The sequence below is a fragment of the Nannochloropsis gaditana genome (assembly GCF_000240725.1).
Source record: "Nannochloropsis gaditana CCMP526 unplaced genomic scaffold scaffold074, whole genome shotgun sequence".
Taxonomy (NCBI): Eukaryota; class Eustigmatophyceae; order Eustigmatales; family Monodopsidaceae; genus Microchloropsis; species Microchloropsis gaditana.
Window position 1 is genome coordinate 8,113 of NW_005803879.1, and position 17,851 is coordinate 25,963.

At 51.9% G+C, this 17,851-nt stretch overlaps 6 protein-coding genes across 6 annotated transcripts; 4 read left to right on the top strand and 2 right to left on the bottom strand.

The window, feature by feature from the left end:
- Nucleotides 1–2,520: 2,520 nt before the first annotated feature.
- On the top strand, nt 2,521–4,644 carry CPK (calcium-dependent protein kinase; the record flags this gene model as incomplete). The annotated part of the gene is made up of 3 exons (XM_005855905.1): nt 2,521–2,601; nt 2,796–3,595; nt 3,794–4,644. The coding sequence occupies exons 1-3, from the start codon at nt 2,555–2,557 to the stop codon at nt 4,642–4,644; spliced, it is 1,698 nt and encodes a 565-aa protein (XP_005855967.1). The 5' UTR covers nt 2,521–2,554.
- A 3,197-nt stretch (nt 4,645–7,841) lies between these two features.
- On the top strand, nt 7,842–9,989 carry NGA_0523200 (multidrug oligosaccharidyl-lipid polysaccharide flippase). Its single transcript, XM_005855907.1, has 2 exons — nt 7,842–9,433; nt 9,572–9,989. Exons 1-2 carry the CDS (start codon nt 8,096–8,098, stop codon nt 9,902–9,904), a joined length of 1,671 nt encoding a protein of 556 aa, XP_005855969.1. The 5' UTR covers nt 7,842–8,095; the 3' UTR covers nt 9,905–9,989.
- A 535-nt stretch (nt 9,990–10,524) lies between these two features.
- NGA_0523400 (stage iv sporulation protein fb) lies at nt 10,525–12,187 on the top strand (the record flags this gene model as incomplete). Its single annotated transcript, XM_005855908.1, has 2 exons — nt 10,525–11,083; nt 11,271–12,187. Coding segments are annotated over 2 exons (1,305 nt in total), but the record flags the coding sequence as incomplete, so codon positions are not given.
- Nucleotides 12,188–12,885: 698 nt separating this feature from the next.
- HRR25 (casein kinase I HRR25-like protein) lies at nt 12,886–14,618 on the bottom strand (the record flags this gene model as incomplete). The annotated part of the gene is made up of 2 exons (XM_005855919.1): nt 12,886–14,300; nt 14,537–14,618. 2 exons carry the CDS (start codon nt 14,616–14,618, stop codon nt 12,886–12,888), a joined length of 1,497 nt encoding a protein of 498 aa, XP_005855981.1.
- Nucleotides 14,619–15,337: 719 nt separating this feature from the next.
- NGA_0524100 (uncharacterized protein) lies at nt 15,338–15,681 on the top strand. Its single transcript, XM_005855914.1, has 2 exons — nt 15,338–15,357; nt 15,492–15,681. Exons 1-2 carry the CDS (start codon nt 15,343–15,345, stop codon nt 15,597–15,599), a joined length of 123 nt encoding a protein of 40 aa, XP_005855976.1. The 5' UTR covers nt 15,338–15,342; the 3' UTR covers nt 15,600–15,681.
- A 293-nt stretch (nt 15,682–15,974) lies between these two features.
- Nucleotides 15,975–17,490, bottom strand: NGA_0524900 (uncharacterized protein; the record flags this gene model as incomplete). Its single annotated transcript, XM_005855922.1, has 4 exons — nt 15,975–16,118; nt 16,809–16,892; nt 16,972–17,046; nt 17,386–17,490. Coding segments are annotated over 4 exons (408 nt in total), but the record flags the coding sequence as incomplete, so codon positions are not given.
- Between the last annotated feature and the right edge of the window lie 361 nt (nt 17,491–17,851).

Consider the following 17,851-nt stretch of genomic DNA (forward strand, 5'->3'; position numbering starts at 1 on the left):
AGGAAAGTTCAAGTTTTTGAATAAAAATTACTGGAATGTCGCAGTCATTCAAGAAAATTGAGCTCATACAGTGAGACAAGTATCAAAAGCCAACAGGAGTACCGTGAATGATTATCATTAGAATAATTTGTAGAATTCGTGTACCAAAAATCTCTTACTAAAGGCACAAATGTCATTGTTGAGCTCCTGCATATTCGGCACAACTCAGTTCACAATGACCCAGGATAGGAAAGGTTTTTAGACATCTTCCTTCCTTGTCCTGTAGGTTGTCATTTTTGCGACCGTATGCCACAGAAAAAGCATTAAACGAATATGAAAGGATTATTTACAGGCATAAATGCACTTATAACGAAAGATGACTTCGTGATAGAGTACCAGTTCTCGCAACAAAGACTTTCCTGCTGCCCATCTGCGGGTCCTGCCTCGGAAATAATTTTGGTCAGTGTAATGTTTGGAGACACCTTGAAAACTTGTTAGCGAGAAGTTATTCGTGAAAAATGGCGCAAAGTCGACATAAGTCAACCATTCCCGAAGAATGATTTGCTATAATTTCTCCCAAGAAATTTTTCTGTGATCTGACATAGGTGCTGAATGGAAAAAATCGCAAAATATCAGAGCTTCGAAACAATATGCGCAAACTTTCTCGATGAAGCGCTAGGGGTCTTTTGTGGCTTTCCGTTAGATTCATCGAATGTATTCTGTGAAAATGACGGAACATTTTCTTTTGGGGACCACGAAGTAAAACACTAAGTTACCTTAACACAATTATGATTTCTCACTCATAGAATGGAAATCTGCTGAACATGAGACTCGAAAAATATAAAATGCCATGCATTATCCAGCTTTCCCAGTAGTCAGCTAATGCACACAGTCAAAATCTATAGAATTTATGCCTCTCAATCGAGGCTTGCAGTTTGACTGCGCTTGAAAGTTTCCATCAGCTCGAGTCATGGAAAACCTTTTAAGTTTACCTACTGAAAGTGACTCGGAATCCTTCGACACCTTCCGTTAGAGTGCTTCCATTTTTCTGAGAGATGCAGGAATGTGTTTATTTACTACCGACGTGAATGGAAATAAGAATTGTATTCTATGCAGAGCTCGGACAGAAGTATTTACCACCGTATGAAGTGGTGTTTACCACCGTATGAAGTGGTGAGATCAAAATATTGTAATGCTCTATAGGTTAGCTTGCTCTGTCCATTCCTGAGAACTCTTTGTACGCACAAGATATCTGATTTTTTGTAGTAAATCTAAGATTGGTTGCACTACATTACACTACGATCCTCTTCTGGTATAATAGAGCTGAGGTTTTAAAGATCAAGCTTTTGAACTCGTCGCAGGTACTTCTTTGCAGGACAGCGCTAAGGGCCTGCAGCGAGCTATCCCAGTTAATCAAATCGCTTTGTAGTGTATCAGAAAAATCTTGGAGTTTAATTTTTGAATACTTAATTTTGTGTAATCATCTTGAAAATTTGGTGATCATATGTCACAGGAGAGCTTTTGAAAGAGGTGCTTCTTTCATTTCACTTTAGTTCATGTTCACATCATCACCAGTCGCAATACTTTTGGGACTCGTGAAATTTAACATGACGATATAAATGCTTTTAGTCATTTGCGAAGGTATGGTGCCGATCATTCCAGACTTACCACAAGGTGATGGCATCATCTATATGATTAATTCCTGATAAGAGAGCGACTTCAATCATACACTGAGGCAAATAAAAGAATTGCCTCATTTCTTTTGCTGGCAAATCGATACTGGTCTTCTCACCAATTTGTGCAATTTTCTGCCTTGCTTGTTGACTCATTTTATTGGGCCAGAAATTAGAATTTGTTTCACGGATCACGTTCTAGATAGGTGACCTGAAAATGAAATACTACATATTTTCCGATGTGATGGCGGGAGTTTATAGTCTTAATTTTTTTTAAATATAAGCAAAAGTGGCTCCTTTGACTACTCGCGAATCAAATTGGTGGTCACGATCGAGACTCACGTATTTCGATGTCGGCTGCGCTCGTGGAGCGGAATGGCGGAGAGGGGATTTTAAATTCAAATTTTCGAATCGCTTTCGATTTGTGGCCATCGTACTGGAGGGACGGCGATTGGAAAGTGTAAAGTCATCTCATTATCCTTGCTCGAATTGTGCACATAATTAAGAGCCTAGTTGAATCTCCTTTTTAACAAATATTCTACCACTTCATGCTAATTTGCACGGTATGCCATTGCAGAAGCAGGATGCACACAAATCCCCTCTCCAGCAAAAGCGTTGCTCCTTCCTTCTCCGCAGTGTCTTACACCTAACACCGAAAATGCCTTAAATGCGTCTTTTAATTTTAATTGTCCTCGTAGTTCCTTCGCGTGGTATTCATTCTAGCCATTAAATGCCTGAAAGGCTTGGCTTCGAGGGAATACTTGGTTGAAGGTAGAAAACGACAAGACAGACGTCATGCGTGTCATTTTAAGGACGATGAGAACTATTCCGTAAAGCCACCTAGATTCAGTTTGTCTCGTTCCTTTTTATAGCGTTTCTACAGGGGCAATCCGTGCGAAAGGATGGGTAATGCGCAAGGCATGGTCAAATCCTCTGCGACACGTCAAATGTGAGTTGCACGTAGTGCACTGTCGTCAGGATTGGAAGAAAATTTGCACGGATTTCCCCTTTCGTAACCATTTCATATCGAGACTGTGATTTATTTCATTGTGGAAATCATCACGATCATACCCACGTGTGTATTGCCTTACTCTGACGTGATGATTTATTTACTAATATGGATTTTCTATTGAATTCTATAAGTGCGGATAAGCAACAAGAGCGAAAGCCCACCGTAGGTCGCAAAGCCGTAAATACCGATGGAAAAGTTGTTCAAATCGCTGCAGCAGCGGCTGTTATAGACAGTGACCACTGCAATCAACCGCGTTCGCACCAACAGCAGCGTACAGCTATCAAGGTCACCTCGGAGGCATCCAAACCTGCCGCCAAAGGTGGAGCCGGAGGCACTAGTCCAGGACACAAAGTCACAGTTGCGTCCACTTCGGGCTCGAGTGGCTATGTGACAGCAGGAATCAGAGACATCAAGTCAAAGTACGATATAGACCCCCGAGAGATTGGGCATGGCCACTATGGAGTTGTTCGCAAAGCAAAAAACCGAGAGACAGGGGAAGCATTTGCCATCAAGTCTATCCGTAAGGCTAAAGTCAGTCGGCTTGACTCATTGCGCCGAGAGATTGACATTTTACAGGCAGTTGATCACCCGCAGATCATCAAGCTGGTGGACGTGTATGAAGATGACAAATTCTTACATTTAGTGACGGAGCTTTGCACAGGCGGCGAGATGTTTGATCGCATCATCGCAAAGACTAAGTCGGCTGAAGGTCACTATTCTGAGAAAGACGCTGCCGTTATCATGCGCAAGATTTTAGATGCCATTGATTACTGCCACACGGTGCATAATATCTGCCACCGTGACTTGAAGCCCGAAAACTTCCTCTTCAAAACCGAGGACCCCTCTGCTGAACTGAAAATAATTGACTTCGGGCTTTCTCGCTTCGAGGACGACCAAAAATACATGACCACTCGCGTGGGAACACCTTACTGTAAGTATTCCCATGTGGGCGGCGGACTCGATTAGGCGTTACTGTCGTCTGTCGTCTGCTTTAAAGTACCCGTATCATAGAATCGTCAATACTCCTTCCTGCTCTTTTACGTAGTGAGAAATGACCCCCTTGTGGTAAATTCATACCCTTTTTTAGCCTTCTCCATTCTTTTCTTGCCATTCCTCTTTTTATGGACAGACATTGCACCTGAGGTGTTAAATCGCATGTATGACAAGTCTTGCGATCTGTGGTCCATCGGCGTCATTATGTACATCCTGCTTTGTGGCTACCCTCCCTTCTACGGTGATACTGACGCCGATATTTTCGCATCGGTGCGGCGCGCCGAGTTCACTTTTCCAAGCCCGGAGTGGGACGACATTTCCCCCAGCGCCAAGGATCTCATCCGCAAATTGCTGAGTAAAGACCCGCGAAAACGACCTTCGGCTGCCGCTGCTTTGAATCACGAGTGGTTTCAGGTATTAAAAAAGGACGGAGAGATTACACAGGCCCTGACAGAGCACCTTCGCAACAGCCTACGTCGGTTCATCGGCATGAATAAGCTCAAGCGCGTTGCCCTGACGATCATCGCCGAGCAGGTGGCGGAGGCCGACGTGGCGCACGTGCAGAAAGCCTTCGAGGCTCTGGACACGAATAAAGACGGCGTGATTACCGTGGCTGAGTTGCAGCAGGCGGCCGAGCAGGAGGGCCTTACTAATGTAAAGGAGCAGGTCGCGCGCCTCATGCACGGGGTGGACGTGAACGAGAACACCGCCATCGACTACAACGAGTTCCTCGCAGCGACGATGGAGCGCTCTGTGTACGTGCGTGACGAACACATCCGGCGTGCCTTTCAGCATTTTGATCAGGACATGGACGGACACATCACCGTGCAAGACCTGGTGGAGGCGCTCGGCACGGAGGAGAACGCGCGTGAGGTGCTTGGCGATATCGATCGCAACGGAGATGGCGTTATCAGCTTGGATGAGTTTAAAAACATGATGGAGGCGGCTGGCAGCTCCTCTTTCTCGCGTCACCTCGACGGCAAGTAGAGGCGCTGCACAATCCCAGCGGCCGCTTTCGCGCATTTATGCCCGGTAGTGTGCCTTGCCTATGGGGTCGAAAGGACATCGACAGGCGCAATCATGATTTAGGCCTGGGGGCGAAAATGAGGTGAAAGAGCGAGCATACGGAGGAGCAAGAGGGAACTATCACGACACCTAATAAAAAGCAGAGTTTCCTCAGTACTTATGTGTGCAAATGAGAGACAATTACACCTCTATCGAGACACTTATCATAGTAAAAGTCAAATACATTTTGAATCTAGAAGATACGACCGTCTCATTTATTTCGGGTAGTATACTAGCCTTTTATCCACACCGATTTATGCTTTGAAATTCATCCTTTGGCAGGCTGTCAACACAGCTCGAAGTTGCTCGGCACCAGCCTCCTTCATCGTTATTTTATTGCGTTCGTATATGCAAGCTGGATCTCCGAGGTAACCTCCTAGAGCTCTAGAGACCTCAACCTCACGCAATAAATGCAAAATTGGTAATGGACTTCGATTTGTAAAATTCTCTACATCATCCCCTGTTGAGTCTTCAAAAGCGAAGTCGGGATGGAAAGAGGCCACTTGAACCTTTCCTCGGAGGTCAAGTTCATCAAGACACTCGTCCACCACGGCCACCAAATCCAAAAAGTCCTGAAAATCACTAAGCAACGGCCCCGGTACTCCAATTAACGTCGTCAGGTTCTGGTCCTCAGGTCTTTCCGACATGCTTGCCAGAAGTGAGGCTTCTTCAACCACGTTCTCCAAGAGCCCGTGCAGGCTGGACGACACCGGAGCCACGACAATTTTTAATTCATTGGCTTTCAATGCAGGCGATGCCCAGGGACAAAGTTTGAAATCGATTACCATACTTTGTACCCAATTTAGTATTGTGTGGCGGTGCACCTCGGACGGATTCACAAAAGACGGTGGATCCGAGCTTGCATGCTGTTCCGCTTTACTAACTGGTAGGTCCCCGTCTTCAAGTTGCGCTCGGGCGCGCAGCAATTGCATGCGCTCTATTGGAGATAGCGCATCGGGGAACATTTTGCCCTTCGCTTCCTGTCTCTTTGCACTGGAGCTCGATAGCGTTGCTGAGCAGGCTGGCTGAGGGCTGGGACGGCGACTGTGCGTCAAAAAGCGCGTCAACGAGGACGCGGGAGCTGCCCGCTTTGTCCAACCCATGAAGAAACAAGAACACCCAGCATTGGAGGCTGCCACAGTGGCCGTGAGCATCAAATGTCTCAACATCATTCCCCTGCATATCCGTCAAAATGTGATGAGAGACAAAGTGTGGGTAAAGTTTCACTTCGCGCGTCCTCCGGGTAGGCACCAGCAAGCGCCCGGTGGCGTCTCTCTCGTCGAGGTTGCCTGATCATCGACACGACCGACCTGGATGACTGTGTCAAAATGCAAGGCATCCAGACACAAATGCCACCTAAGTGGTAACTACACCCATCGGTAAAATGGTACTGTGGTACAAGAAGTTTGAAGTTATTGAAGGTATACATACGCGTATGAAAACACCTATTTTACAATGTGCAGCAGCAATAGAGCACGGCTGACCAACACGGCAAGGACGGTGTACCTACGAAAAATAAATCATTTGCGCATAAGGCTGTTTAAATGTAGGACGTCTCGGAAGCCAAGCGAGGAAGTCCGATAACACAAATTTACCTTTGTACATGAGAACAAGATAATCACTTTACTCAATAAGTAAGGGTGCTGCAGCATTCCCAGGTTCACCATAAGATGAGTGAAGACTTTCAATTTATTGATACATATACAGCGAAGGTACGGAATAAGCTCGGGTACATCAAAGTGGACTTGCGCAAAAGATCTTAGGTGTACTGCCTCCTCGACGTTCTTTAGCTTCGTCTTCTCTGGACTCTGAAGCTAAAATCGCCTTGCTTCAATAAATGAAGGAACAGTTCATTCTTCCATGGAGCACATTAAGCTTCTTCCAAAAAGGAGTAAAAAGGGTTCTAGTCTGTTAGGTTATTCGTTTCCAATATTTCTAGCCTAACGCACAAATCAGTTCAAATTTTCAGATTAGTCATCACGCAAAACAAACACACTGTCGCTTCCGGAGATGTAAAGCTTCGCTGCCTAATTGCCACAGCTGCCAAATCGTCAAGGCCATATTCCCGCGCTTTTGCACGCCCCTTCCAGCAAAATGTTCACACACGACGACGTATTTTCCCAGTATTACAACAGCATCAGCGGCTTTAATGTGCTGTTCCTTTAAAGAGGCACCAATACTAGCTCACGAGCCGTCATCACAGCCTTCGTTTCTCCCATTCCGTATTCTTTTTCCGCTTGCAGCATTTGCCTGTGAAGTCCATTGAACAGGACCCGAATTTCATCCATCGCCGAGGCCTTCCGTACGCATGTGCGATTGTAAGGTAGCGCGAACCAAATATCAAAACCTCTCAAAAGTGAGGGTAGGTAGAGTCCTGCTCTATGAATGCTCACATAACACAAAGAGCATCGTTTAAAGCTTTCCTCGAGGCAGACTAGCCTCTCCTCCAAGAATACTCTTGCACCTTTTCTTCTGATCGCATTCCTGATCGACCTCGATTCCGCCAATACTCGTTGCTGCTTTTACTTCTGCGTTTGCTATAACCCTTGCTATGCTGCGATGGCATTATGCAATCACAAAACCGTCTCCAGCACGGACTCCTCGGAGGAGGGAGACGCTACCTTTCTCAGATCCCCTAAGACCTCCGTACTACACCACCGACCCTATCGAAACGAGCCAGAGTGCCTTCACCTTCATGCATCCGTCCAACTTCAATGTAGTATTTCGTAGACAAAAAGGTTGTCGTCACTCGATGATAGTAGGGTAGGTCTTATTCGGACTCCTCATATCAGATTGCTTCGTCTCCAGGATGAAGATGATGCGCCAATAGGTAGGTCTGACGTGCTGAGTCACGACTAAATCACTCGAAAGCGCCGCATGCTGAGAGCAGCGCTAAATGGTTGCAGCAGCGGGGTGTCTGGCAAATCTCCTCCCCCCTTTCTGCAACAGACCTCGCTGTCTTAAGCCGCTCAGCGTGCCACTCCCAGTGGGCGAGGCACCCTAGTAGCACGTGGCCTGGTCGCATTTCTTGGACAACGCTTTCTAGTCAGCAGGCTATCACCCACAGCCTCTTATTGAAATAAAGTGAAGATTTCCTCCTTCTCACAATCAAACACCTCACACAAGTCTGATTTCATAGGGACGCGCGCGGGCTGAAGGGACAAGCGGGACATCGAAGAGCCGGATCTTCTCGTCTCAGGGCTCTTGAATTGTATACGCTAGCAATCACGTGGGTGAAGGCTCCGTTACACCACTACGGCCCTCGCTGGTCGAAAGTTTCTCATCACTCGATCCGGGTTTGCCACGCGGCATCGCACGGAGACTGAGGAATCGGTTCTCGAGCTTCACTCCCGCGAAGACCTGATCACCAGCCATGGGAGCGCACCTGCCAAAGAGATGGTGGACACCAGAGGTGCGAGACGAAGTGAGCCATATTTGGAGCATCCTCTGGCCAATTGCCGTGACCAATGCTCTCTTAATGGCGTTGCAAATCGAGGATCAGATCATACTGGGGCGCATCGGCGTGGACGAGCTGGCGGCCTCGGCCCTGGGAACCACCCTCTTCAATCTGGCCTGGTTTTTCTTGGCGGGAGCAGCAAGCGCTGTCGATACCTTAGTGGCCCAAGCATTTGGCGCTCGTGACTATGAGGCATGTGAGTACTGGACACGGATTGGGTACTTGCTCATGACGCTCTTCTCGCTGCCCGCCATGGTCATCTTCCAGTACGGGGAGTGGGTGGTGCGTACCGTCTTCCGCCAAGAAGAGCACCTCTCGCATTTAGCAGGACGCTACACGCAACTCCTTCTGCCCGGTCTGTGGCCCCTCTGCATGTTCGTGTGCATGCAGAAGTCCATGCAGGCCCGGAACGTCCTGATGCCCTCCCTGTACGTGATGCTCCTCGCGAACCTCATCAACGTCGGCGGCAATTACCTTTTCGTCTACGCTCTGGGCATGGGTTTCACGGGCTCTCCCCTCGCCACCTCAACGAGCCGCATCCTGACATGCGCTCTGACCGGCGTGTACTACTACTCCGTGATGCCCAAGACGCGGCCCCGGGCCCTTCAAGGCCGGAGCTGCTCGGCGGACCTTCAGGGGGAGGAGCCCGGCAGTATACTGACGGACCGCGACACGGACGGCCAAGTCTGGGGGGCGGAAGTCCGGGGAGTCGGCGGGCCGGCATCCGGGTCCTTACAGCAGCCTCTCCTTTCCGAGGTTGGGTACGCGTCGTCCTCCGAACCCCCTCCCGAGCCTGCGGGAGGGGAGGCGTTCCCGGGCCGGACACCCTTTCGAGAGGCCCTCTGTCGCTTTTTGCGCCTGGCCATCCCTGGCGGCTTCATGGTGGGTCTGGAGGCCTGGTCCTTCGACTTCACCACCTCCTTCGCAGCTCAGTTCGGGACCGAAGCCCTGGACGCCCACCAGTCGATGATGTCCATCTCCGCCTTCACCTACCTGACCGTTCCATTGGCGATTTCTGTCGCAGCCTCCATTCGTGTGGGCAACCTGCTGGGCGCGCAAAGACCGGAGCAGGCAAAGCTAGCGGCGCGAATCTGTCTCTTCATCGGCGTGGCCACCATGCTTCTGTGCGGGCTAGTGCTGGTTTTGCTGCGGGGCTCGTTGGGGGAGATCTTCACTCCCGACGCAAAGGTGGCCAAGATCGTCTCTAAATTATGCCCGATCATGGCGCTGTATCAAGTCTTCGATGGATTTCAGGTCAGTCAAATAGGATCCCGGGCCCACCATATCGCCCAGGAGAGAGACGTTCCTCGGATGCCCCATGCTTCGCGATACTGTCAAAAAGGTTTGTGATCAGCATTTTACACTCTCACGTTCCTTTGCTATCGCATCTAGGGTGTTTCCGCTGGTATTCTCCGCGGGATGGGGCGACAGACGCGTGTGGCCTTGCTCAATCTCGGAGGTTTTTGGGTGCTCGGATTGCCGGGCGGGGCGATCCTAGCATTCACGTTGAGAATGGGAGTGTACGGCATATGGTGGGGTTTCGTTATGGGCCTGGCGCTCATTTCAATCCTGTACCTTTGGGCCCTCTCCCGACTCGATTTCGAGGTGGAGGCCCGGCGTGCGCTGCAAAGTGCGTGTACAGATCAGAAATTGGAGCACGCCTGGGAGCAAAGAGTAGATCACGAGAAACAGGTCAAAAGAGAAGGTGGTATTGTAGCTGTGTAAAGGTATTTCCTTTGTTATTTAAAGCGAAAAACGATGGTGACATGATAGTATAGGTAGATAAAGAAAATGCTGTACATTCGAGTGAGCAGAAAAGAAGCGCTTAACGGACGGAGTGATCTCCTTTTTTTTTTAAATGTTAAACCCTTGATAACGTTTCATAGGTCTGTAGGCGCAAGGATTACATTTCATAGATTTGTAGGCGCAAATGAATCATGTCATACAATGCTCGCTTTTCCCTTTCGACAAGACAGAGAGGTTCCTCTCGAGTGCTTCAAAATATGACCTGGGAGGTTGGACCCGCATTGACCGTCTTGCCGACGTTCTCGATCCCGGCCCACGATGCATTCAATGCTCCGCACTCATTTGCTTGTCCTTTCATTTTTTGAACTGGCGCGAGATGCTCGGGTTGAGGTGATGTAGCAAATGGCTGCGATGGGAGGGGTCCGAAGGGACGCGAAAAGTCTTTAAAGAGCACCGTCATGCTAATTAGGCCCGTGACTGCCCCCCCCTGACTGCTGTCTGCGACGCTACATGAAAGGCTTACAAGATAATTGCTGTCACTTGCGCGGCTATGCACAAGACACTCACTACCCTCGCTCGCTTCTCTCTGTCTCCTGGGCACAGGTCCTGGTATTGCGCCCTCGTCTGGTCTGCCTGACCGCCTTCCTTTTCTTCAATCCAGCGAGTTCGAGCCTTTTCATCAGAGGAGCCTCTCAACAATGAATCGAAACACCGGAACGGGTAACAATCCTGCTGGGGTGGCGGATAACCCTTTTCCCAATCAGTGGGCCTGGCAAATCGGAGCAATCACTCTCAGGGGTCAACGCGTGCCCGTCAAGCTCCATTTTCTCCTGCCCATTTTTTGGGTGTTGAGTTTACTCTCAGGCCTTGCCTACGGAGGCAAGTACATTGGCTTTCGCTTCATCGTCGACGTTCTCATCCTGTTCATGACAGTCTTTATCCATGAGATGGGTCATAGCCTGGCTGCCATCCAGTACTCGGGGAAGTGCCACTGCATCACGCTCTGGCCTCTGGGCGGCTTTGCCGAAGTCACGCACGAGAAAGGCCCAAAGGAGGACCTTTGGGTATCTTTTGCCGGACCACTTACCCACATCCCAATGTGCGCCATCTGGTATGGTATTGTGGCTGCAGTAGTGAAAAGACCGTTCAACATCATGGGTAAGCAGAGCTTCAAATTTTGATGTGAAACATGGTCCCTCAACGTTCGCATTGAAGTGTCTGAGCCAACTTCCTTGCATCCACACTCCAGTGTGCTGATTTCTCTCTTGACTGAAGCAGGTATATTAAGCCTTTTACATGTGTACACGCGTCTTCACTCATCTTTCTGTGTTCCATTCCTCCCCAGCTATACCATGTGATCTCCTACACTCGCAAGCTTGCTTCTGGACGAATGTGGCGGTGTCCGCTGGCTTTCTCAACATGTGCCTCTTCCTCTTCAACTTATTCATTCCCGCCTACCCATTGGATGCTTCCCGCATCCTCGTGGACTTCTTCGCGCTCTGCAACGTGGAGGTGAACCGCGCGGCCCTCATCACCGCCTGCATTTCCTTCCCCATTGGACTCGCGCTGCTTGGGTATGGATTATGGGCTTTCGCCCGGGGGGCTGCCAACTACACTATGACCATATTCCTGGCAATATTCATCCTCTACTCGACGTGGGGCGTCATCAAAGCCGCTCGCTCAGGAACCGCGGCCAGGCACCCCATGTTCATCCACTACTACCGGACAAGCGAGCCCCCTGTCTCCGCGACCGCAGCAAGCAGCAGCAATGCCGGGACAGCCAGCTCCACAGCTGGTGGGCAGATCACATCTCTGTGGGGCTCTGGGCTTGTGGGCACATCGGCCGCGGGGACGGGGGTGGGGGGAGAAAGCACCGGGGGGAACGTCTTGTCGAAGATGGAGGCTGGTAAGGGCCATCGGCTCGGCGGGAAGCCTGTTACCTCCTCTACGCCTGCAGGGAACCTGGCGGTAGGCGCGCGGACCACAAGCCAGTCTGCCCTGCTAACGGGCTCCTCGTCCTCGAGTGCAGCGGCAGGATCCTCCACTTTGGGGGGGGCGAGCAAAGGAGGCTATCGCCTGGGATCCAAGTAAACTTGAATTTTTGAGACGGAAGGAAAGGGCAGCAAGTACAGGTACCGACAGGCCGCAGCAAAAGAAACTTTGGACGTGTATATTACGGTCGAAGGGCGCACTAAGCCAAGTATTAGCCTAGAGATCCGGACAGGAGCAAAGTCACGAAAGAGAATGCGCAAACAGGAGGCATGAGCATAGGGACGTCGAACATACCTATTCTTGGGTTCTTTCCTTTATGTGTTGCTCTGTCCACCTCGTTTATACAAAACCGCAACGTTCTTCTCCTGCCCGCGCCTTTTTGCCACGATCGCGCATCGAGCCTCTCTTCCAGCAGGGATAAACACACCCCTCTCCATCTCCTCCCCAACCTCTCCCTCACCAAGCCGCTCACCCCAGTCCGAAGCCACTCACAGCAGTGTGATCCTCGCCTTGACAAGTCGCCAACTTGGCCCCCTCTACTTGTGGAGCCTTGCGTCCGGAACACATCTTCTGGGAGCAGCCTCCCCGTACAAGCCTCTCCCACACTGATTGTTCCTCCAGAACTCTTTCTCGCACTTCTTTGCCCTGAAATCCATCCTCCATCGACACGTAAGCGCGGCGGTCGCTTCCCCGGAGCTCTCCAAGCCCCACGCAAGCGCCCTCCTTCCTCCATTCCGGGTGGACCGCATATTTCCCTTCCCGTTCTCTTCACCTAACATCTTCCTTGTCACTTTCACGGGTGTCTAAGCCCCCCCAAGACCCCTCGTAAGACACGCATCCTGTCTGTCCCACCCCCAAAGCGATGGTTCCCCCAGTCGGGCCACATCGCGGTCCCCCCCTTCGCTCCTCCACTCGACGACACCGGGCGCCTGCTTATCACTCGATCGTGCCACGAAGCCTTTGTCAAGCTAGGTAGGGTCGTCTTGTCGCGACAGAATGCCTCGCCGCCGCCCTAAGGCCACACCGATCTCTGCCCTCTCCACGCCCCTGCTATCCAGTCCGATCGCTCCCCCCTTCTCCCGCGCGACGTCTTCCCCCACCTTGCATCCGGCTTCCCCCATCGCACCCGTATCCATCGCCCGGCCGTCCTGCTCCTTCCTCATCGCTCCATCCCCCTCTGCGCCGGGTCCCTTGGCGCCGGCCTGCTCGTCTTGCTGCTGCTGTCGGCTCCGCTCTTGCTGCATGTTCAGGATGGTCCAGTCGAACATGGCGTCGTCTGCGAAGCCCTTGCGAAGGAAGAGCTCTGAGAAGAGCCGCTTGAGATAGGAGTAGTCAGGACGATCGTCAAAACGCAGGGCGCGGCAGTATTCAAAGTATGACCGGAACTCGGAGGGGAAGCCTTTACAAAGCTGCTCGGGCGATGTAGCCATCTTACGCTCCAGGATGCGCTCGTATTTCTGCTTCTTTGTGTGCGCTTTCAGCCCCTGCCAGGGCAAGGACCCGCGCAAAAAGTACATGACTACGTAGCCCAAGGACTCGAGGTCGTCTCGGCGGGATTGTTCGATGCCGATGTGCGTATTGATGGATGCGTACCGCGCCGTGCCCGTCAGGTTTTTGTGTTCGCGGTAGATGATGTGCTTGTGGGTGCGGGGGTCCCGGTACCGCTTGGCCAGCCCGAAGTCGATGATGTAGACCGTGTTGTGGTGCCGACCCAGTCCGATGAGGAAATTGTCTGGCTTCACGTCTCGGTGTATGAAGCTCTTCGTATGGAGGAATTCCAGGCGGGAGAGCAGCTGCTGCGCTAGGAGAAGGACAGTTTTCAGGTTGAAACGGCGGCCGCAGTAATTAAAAAGGTCCTCCAGCGAGGGTCCCAGCAAGTCCAAGACCATGACATTATAATCTCCCTCCACCCCGAACCAGCGGACGTTTGGTATGCCTACGCCCCCATACAGGATCCGGTAGATCTTGGACTCGTACAGAAGCTGCGGGTGCTTCGTCTTCACCGACTCCAGTTTGATGGCCACCTCTTCCCCTGTCGTCACGTTCACTCCCAAGTATATGTCCCCGAACGAGCCCGATCCAATTTTTCGGCTCAGCCGGTACTTTTTGTTAACGCGCAGGTCCATGCCTGCCTTCCTGGTGCCCGGGGCCGAGCCACTGCCCGAGGATCCGCTCCCAGTGCCCGCCGCTGCCCCGCGACCGCTGGGTACTCCCACTCTCCGCGCGCCAGAGGTCGGCGCAGCGCCTGCGTGCTGGGATGACGAGGCTGGTGCCAATGCCTGGGTCTGCAGCGGTCGACTGTCGCTGGCTCCCAAGAGTCCAGAGACAAGCCCGTGAGGGAGATCCAACTGCTGCGCCGCCTGCGGATACACGGGCTGGTCCTCTATGGTTGCTGGCGCGCGAATTTACTGGGTGCACCCCTAATAATTGAGTCAAGAATTCCTCAAGGAATGTTTTTCTTGCTCACCACCAGGACGCTGGCAAGACCAGGGGCCTCCCTCTCCTCTCAAGCGCGCTCAGGTTCCTTTGGAAGGGCTGCTCTTCCCTTCTGCGACTCCCGCGAACGAGGGACCCTGGTCATAGATATGTGGCAGTAGAAATGTCCGTCAGAAGGATTACGTGGTCTGAAGGCTTCAGAAAACCAAGGTGACTTTGCTTTGTCAAAATCACGGCAAAGCTTGCAGCATCTTCTTCCAATCATGGTCGCGATTCCGCGCCGGAATATCAAAGTTACGCGTGCTCCGTTATCCGCATCATTTTTCTTAATCGCATGAGGTACGTCTTGGAAAGGGGAAGAGGGCATCCGTGAATTTGACACAAAAACCCTCAAAAGGCCAGACCGCGGAGGTGACCAAGCAAGGGCTGGACCCCCTCGTTCTTTCAAAGGTCGCATCCTGCCTGCGTCGCCGCACTCTTGCCTGTAAGGGTATGGCCCACAGCCGCCACATTCGTACAAAAGAAGCGTTTCTCGGCAACGTCTCCCCGTGGTACACGGCTGATAGGAGAGAGCTCTTCATAGGTAGAGGACAGGGCAGAATGATGACGGGGAGCACGGAGCCCCAGGCTCGAGAACAAGAAGCGGAAGGCTTCCAGGGAAAATCTTTGCCACAACACACGCCTCAAGGACATCGATCGTCCCCCGAAACACGTCGTCGGGCACGCACATACCTTTGACAGAAATTCGTGTTTCCTCAAGCAAGGTGCCAGTCCGCACTACCACCACATGGCACGTCTCTCTGGACGGGCTGGTATCCAGCCTCTGACCACGCCTCCCTCCCCCCGGCGGCTCGCGCCGAGCCCCAACATCGCTAATTCCCGATTACTTGACTCACTTAAAAAGGCGCATACATACAGCAGAGTGGGACACTGGGGCAGGGCCATGCGTGATGGCGTTTAATTCGTTGAATGTGTGTGATGGAGAGGAAATGGAGGCCGGAGTGGTAAGTGCGCGGGGACTGCTAAAGGGCCGGGAGTAGTCGGTGGGGTGTACTCGGAGTGTACATTCCTCCTCTCGCATTTCATCAATATCATTTCTATGATTTTCGACTCATTTCATGATGTCCATTCCATGCAGCTGCGTAAATCATTCTGGTGGACACCTGGCAAATGCGCTTGTAGTATCTGGAACGATATGTGCGTCACAAGCGGACTCGAAAACGCCACATTGGTAGCATGCACATGATGGGATCGGACGCGGCTTTAGCCTCTCAGACCTTACTTATTACGCGCATACCTGAATCCTGGACCCGAATATCTCATCAGCTCAGCTCAAGGAGGTGCAGGGCGCAGGTGGTCGTAGCCGCAACGGAGTAGGAGGAGGCAGAGGCTTGAGGTACGTGAAGCGATTACCGATGATGGATGCTGCGCGTTGAAGGCAGTATCCTGGAGACCAAACGGACGGGTGATTTACGCCTAAGCCCGCATTTCGGCTTTGTGGAGCTCTGGGATCGCGTGAGGGTCACGGGCTTTGCAGGCGCGGGTCGGAGCTCGGCAGGCCAGGTAGAGAAATGCGAAATGGAGGTAAAGGGGGGCAGAACACCTCCTTCCCCCCGGGGCATTACTCGGCGCCTGAGGCCTCAGTCATGGACTTCAAGGTCCCACCTGCGGTGGAGGCGTGGCGGGAGGGCGAAAACTCGTGGCAATTCCGGCCCAAGGTCTTCAACGTGGCGGGCGGGGCGGGCAGGGGGGCCTTGGAGGCATGCTGGGAGGCCTCGGAGGCGGGAGGATGCGAACAAATGGGGGAAGGGAGGAGGCTCGGATGGTAGTGACTGGTCGCTGGAGAGAGGAAGATCGACCTGGGGGTAGGTGACGGCGAGGGAAGAGGGAGTGGTCCGGCGTAGAGGCGTGGCCGAGAACCCAAGGAAAGCTCTGGCTTGCATGGAAGCGGAGGAGAAAATAGTACGAGTTTTTTGAAATGGACGCGCTCGCGCACAAGAACAGGCGCTTCGCGAAGTGGGAGGGGCGGCGGATGGAAGACGAAGGGGACGGGACGTAACAACCTCACGGTGGCTGGATCAGGCTTTGCGCATTAATTTCTAGCAGCGCTCGAACAAATGCGGCGGAAGAATTTGAAGAACAATGCTTCTACAGAAGGGAGTCCGGGGCAATGAGAAATGAGGTTGAAAAGCGGACAGACAACGTTGAACGTATCCGAGAAATACACGCCCGACACATGACGGTCTACTCCTCGTCGCTTTCTTACTTTCCATGTTCTTTTCCCTTCAATTCTTTGTCTCTATCCGGCTCTCTAAGTCTTCAACCCTCCCGACACGAGGAGGCCCGGGGCATCTGCAAGCCTCCTCAGTGCCCATCAACATGGCCGCCTGCCCCGCCTTCCTCTCCGCGTTCCATGAGGGCACGTTGCTTCTCGATGGCTCGCACGCGAGCATACTGTGTTAAAGGAGTACCAAAGGCAGAAGTCAGCGTGCGCAGCGTCATCATGGCCGGCCATCCGGACGCGGAAAGCGGGATGGTCCTGGAATTAGCTCCAAGCGCAGCGCGTTTAAGACTGGCACGTTGGTTTCTGTATGCACCAGTCAAGACCAGTAACCTACCTCTTTCCGGTGGTGAAGACACTCCTCGTAGTCGTCTCGAAAATCCATGCACTCCTTAAAGTGGTCGGCGGTTGCCTAATGGAGGTGACACAAGCGCCGCGATTCAGTCAGATGTACGAAGAAAATGAAGAAGACCAGACAGCTTCTCATGCACAACTTACCAAACACTTTTCGAAGGCGGACCAAAAAGGGTAGCACCGCCCTACGTTCCCTTTGACACCAAAGCCAGATGACTGGGATTTCATTTGAGGGATGAAAAAGGAAAGCGAGGTTGGAAGCAGTTCGGGGCCGATTCAGTCAAAGGAGTACATCAAACATCATGCGTTCTTCGATTCATTAAGGGGTGAGGATCTACAAAGAGTTGTGTGCACCAGTCACGAGCCATTTGATTATCTTTCATAAGCCTATGCTTACCATGTTTACCGGGGACCGATGTCTCACAGGAAACAGAGGCGGCGAATAGCGAGAGACCCTCCTCGACGACTCCGCCGAGACAAAGCGAGGGACGGTGTTCCTCTGTGATCGAAAAAGGAGAAGAAAATCGTGAATGGTTCGTTTGAATGGTCTTGTAGCTTCTGCCTCCGTTGTATCTGGCTAGGAATGACATGGTGTAGTCCGGGTGCTAGGGTAGGAATGCGTACACAGATTGCGTGGAGATAGCAGGCGGAGGAGCAGGATAAGGAAATGCGGCAGGGGAAGGCGAGGCCGAGCCATGCAGAGATGCTTGACGCGGAAGAGATAGGGTTTAAAAAGAGTCTGAGAATGATGGCGTTGATGGTTTGTCCTGAACGTTGTTCTCGCGCCGCACAAGCGCGTCACACGGGGCAGGCACCGGCTTCTCTCTCGCCCCCCTTCCGCTCACGCTCATTGGTATCAGCGT

What these genes read in the sequence shown, in the direction of transcription:
- NGA_0523200 (XM_005855907.1), top strand. Translation starts at nt 8,096, where the DNA reads ATGGGAGCGCACCTGCCAAAGAGATGGTGGACACCAGAGGTGCGAGAC. An exon ending in AAGTCTTCGATGGATTTCAG is followed by an intron (nt 9,434 to 9,571) that starts GTCAGTCAAATA and finishes TATCGCATCTAG; the next exon opens with GGTGTTTCCGCTGGTATTCT.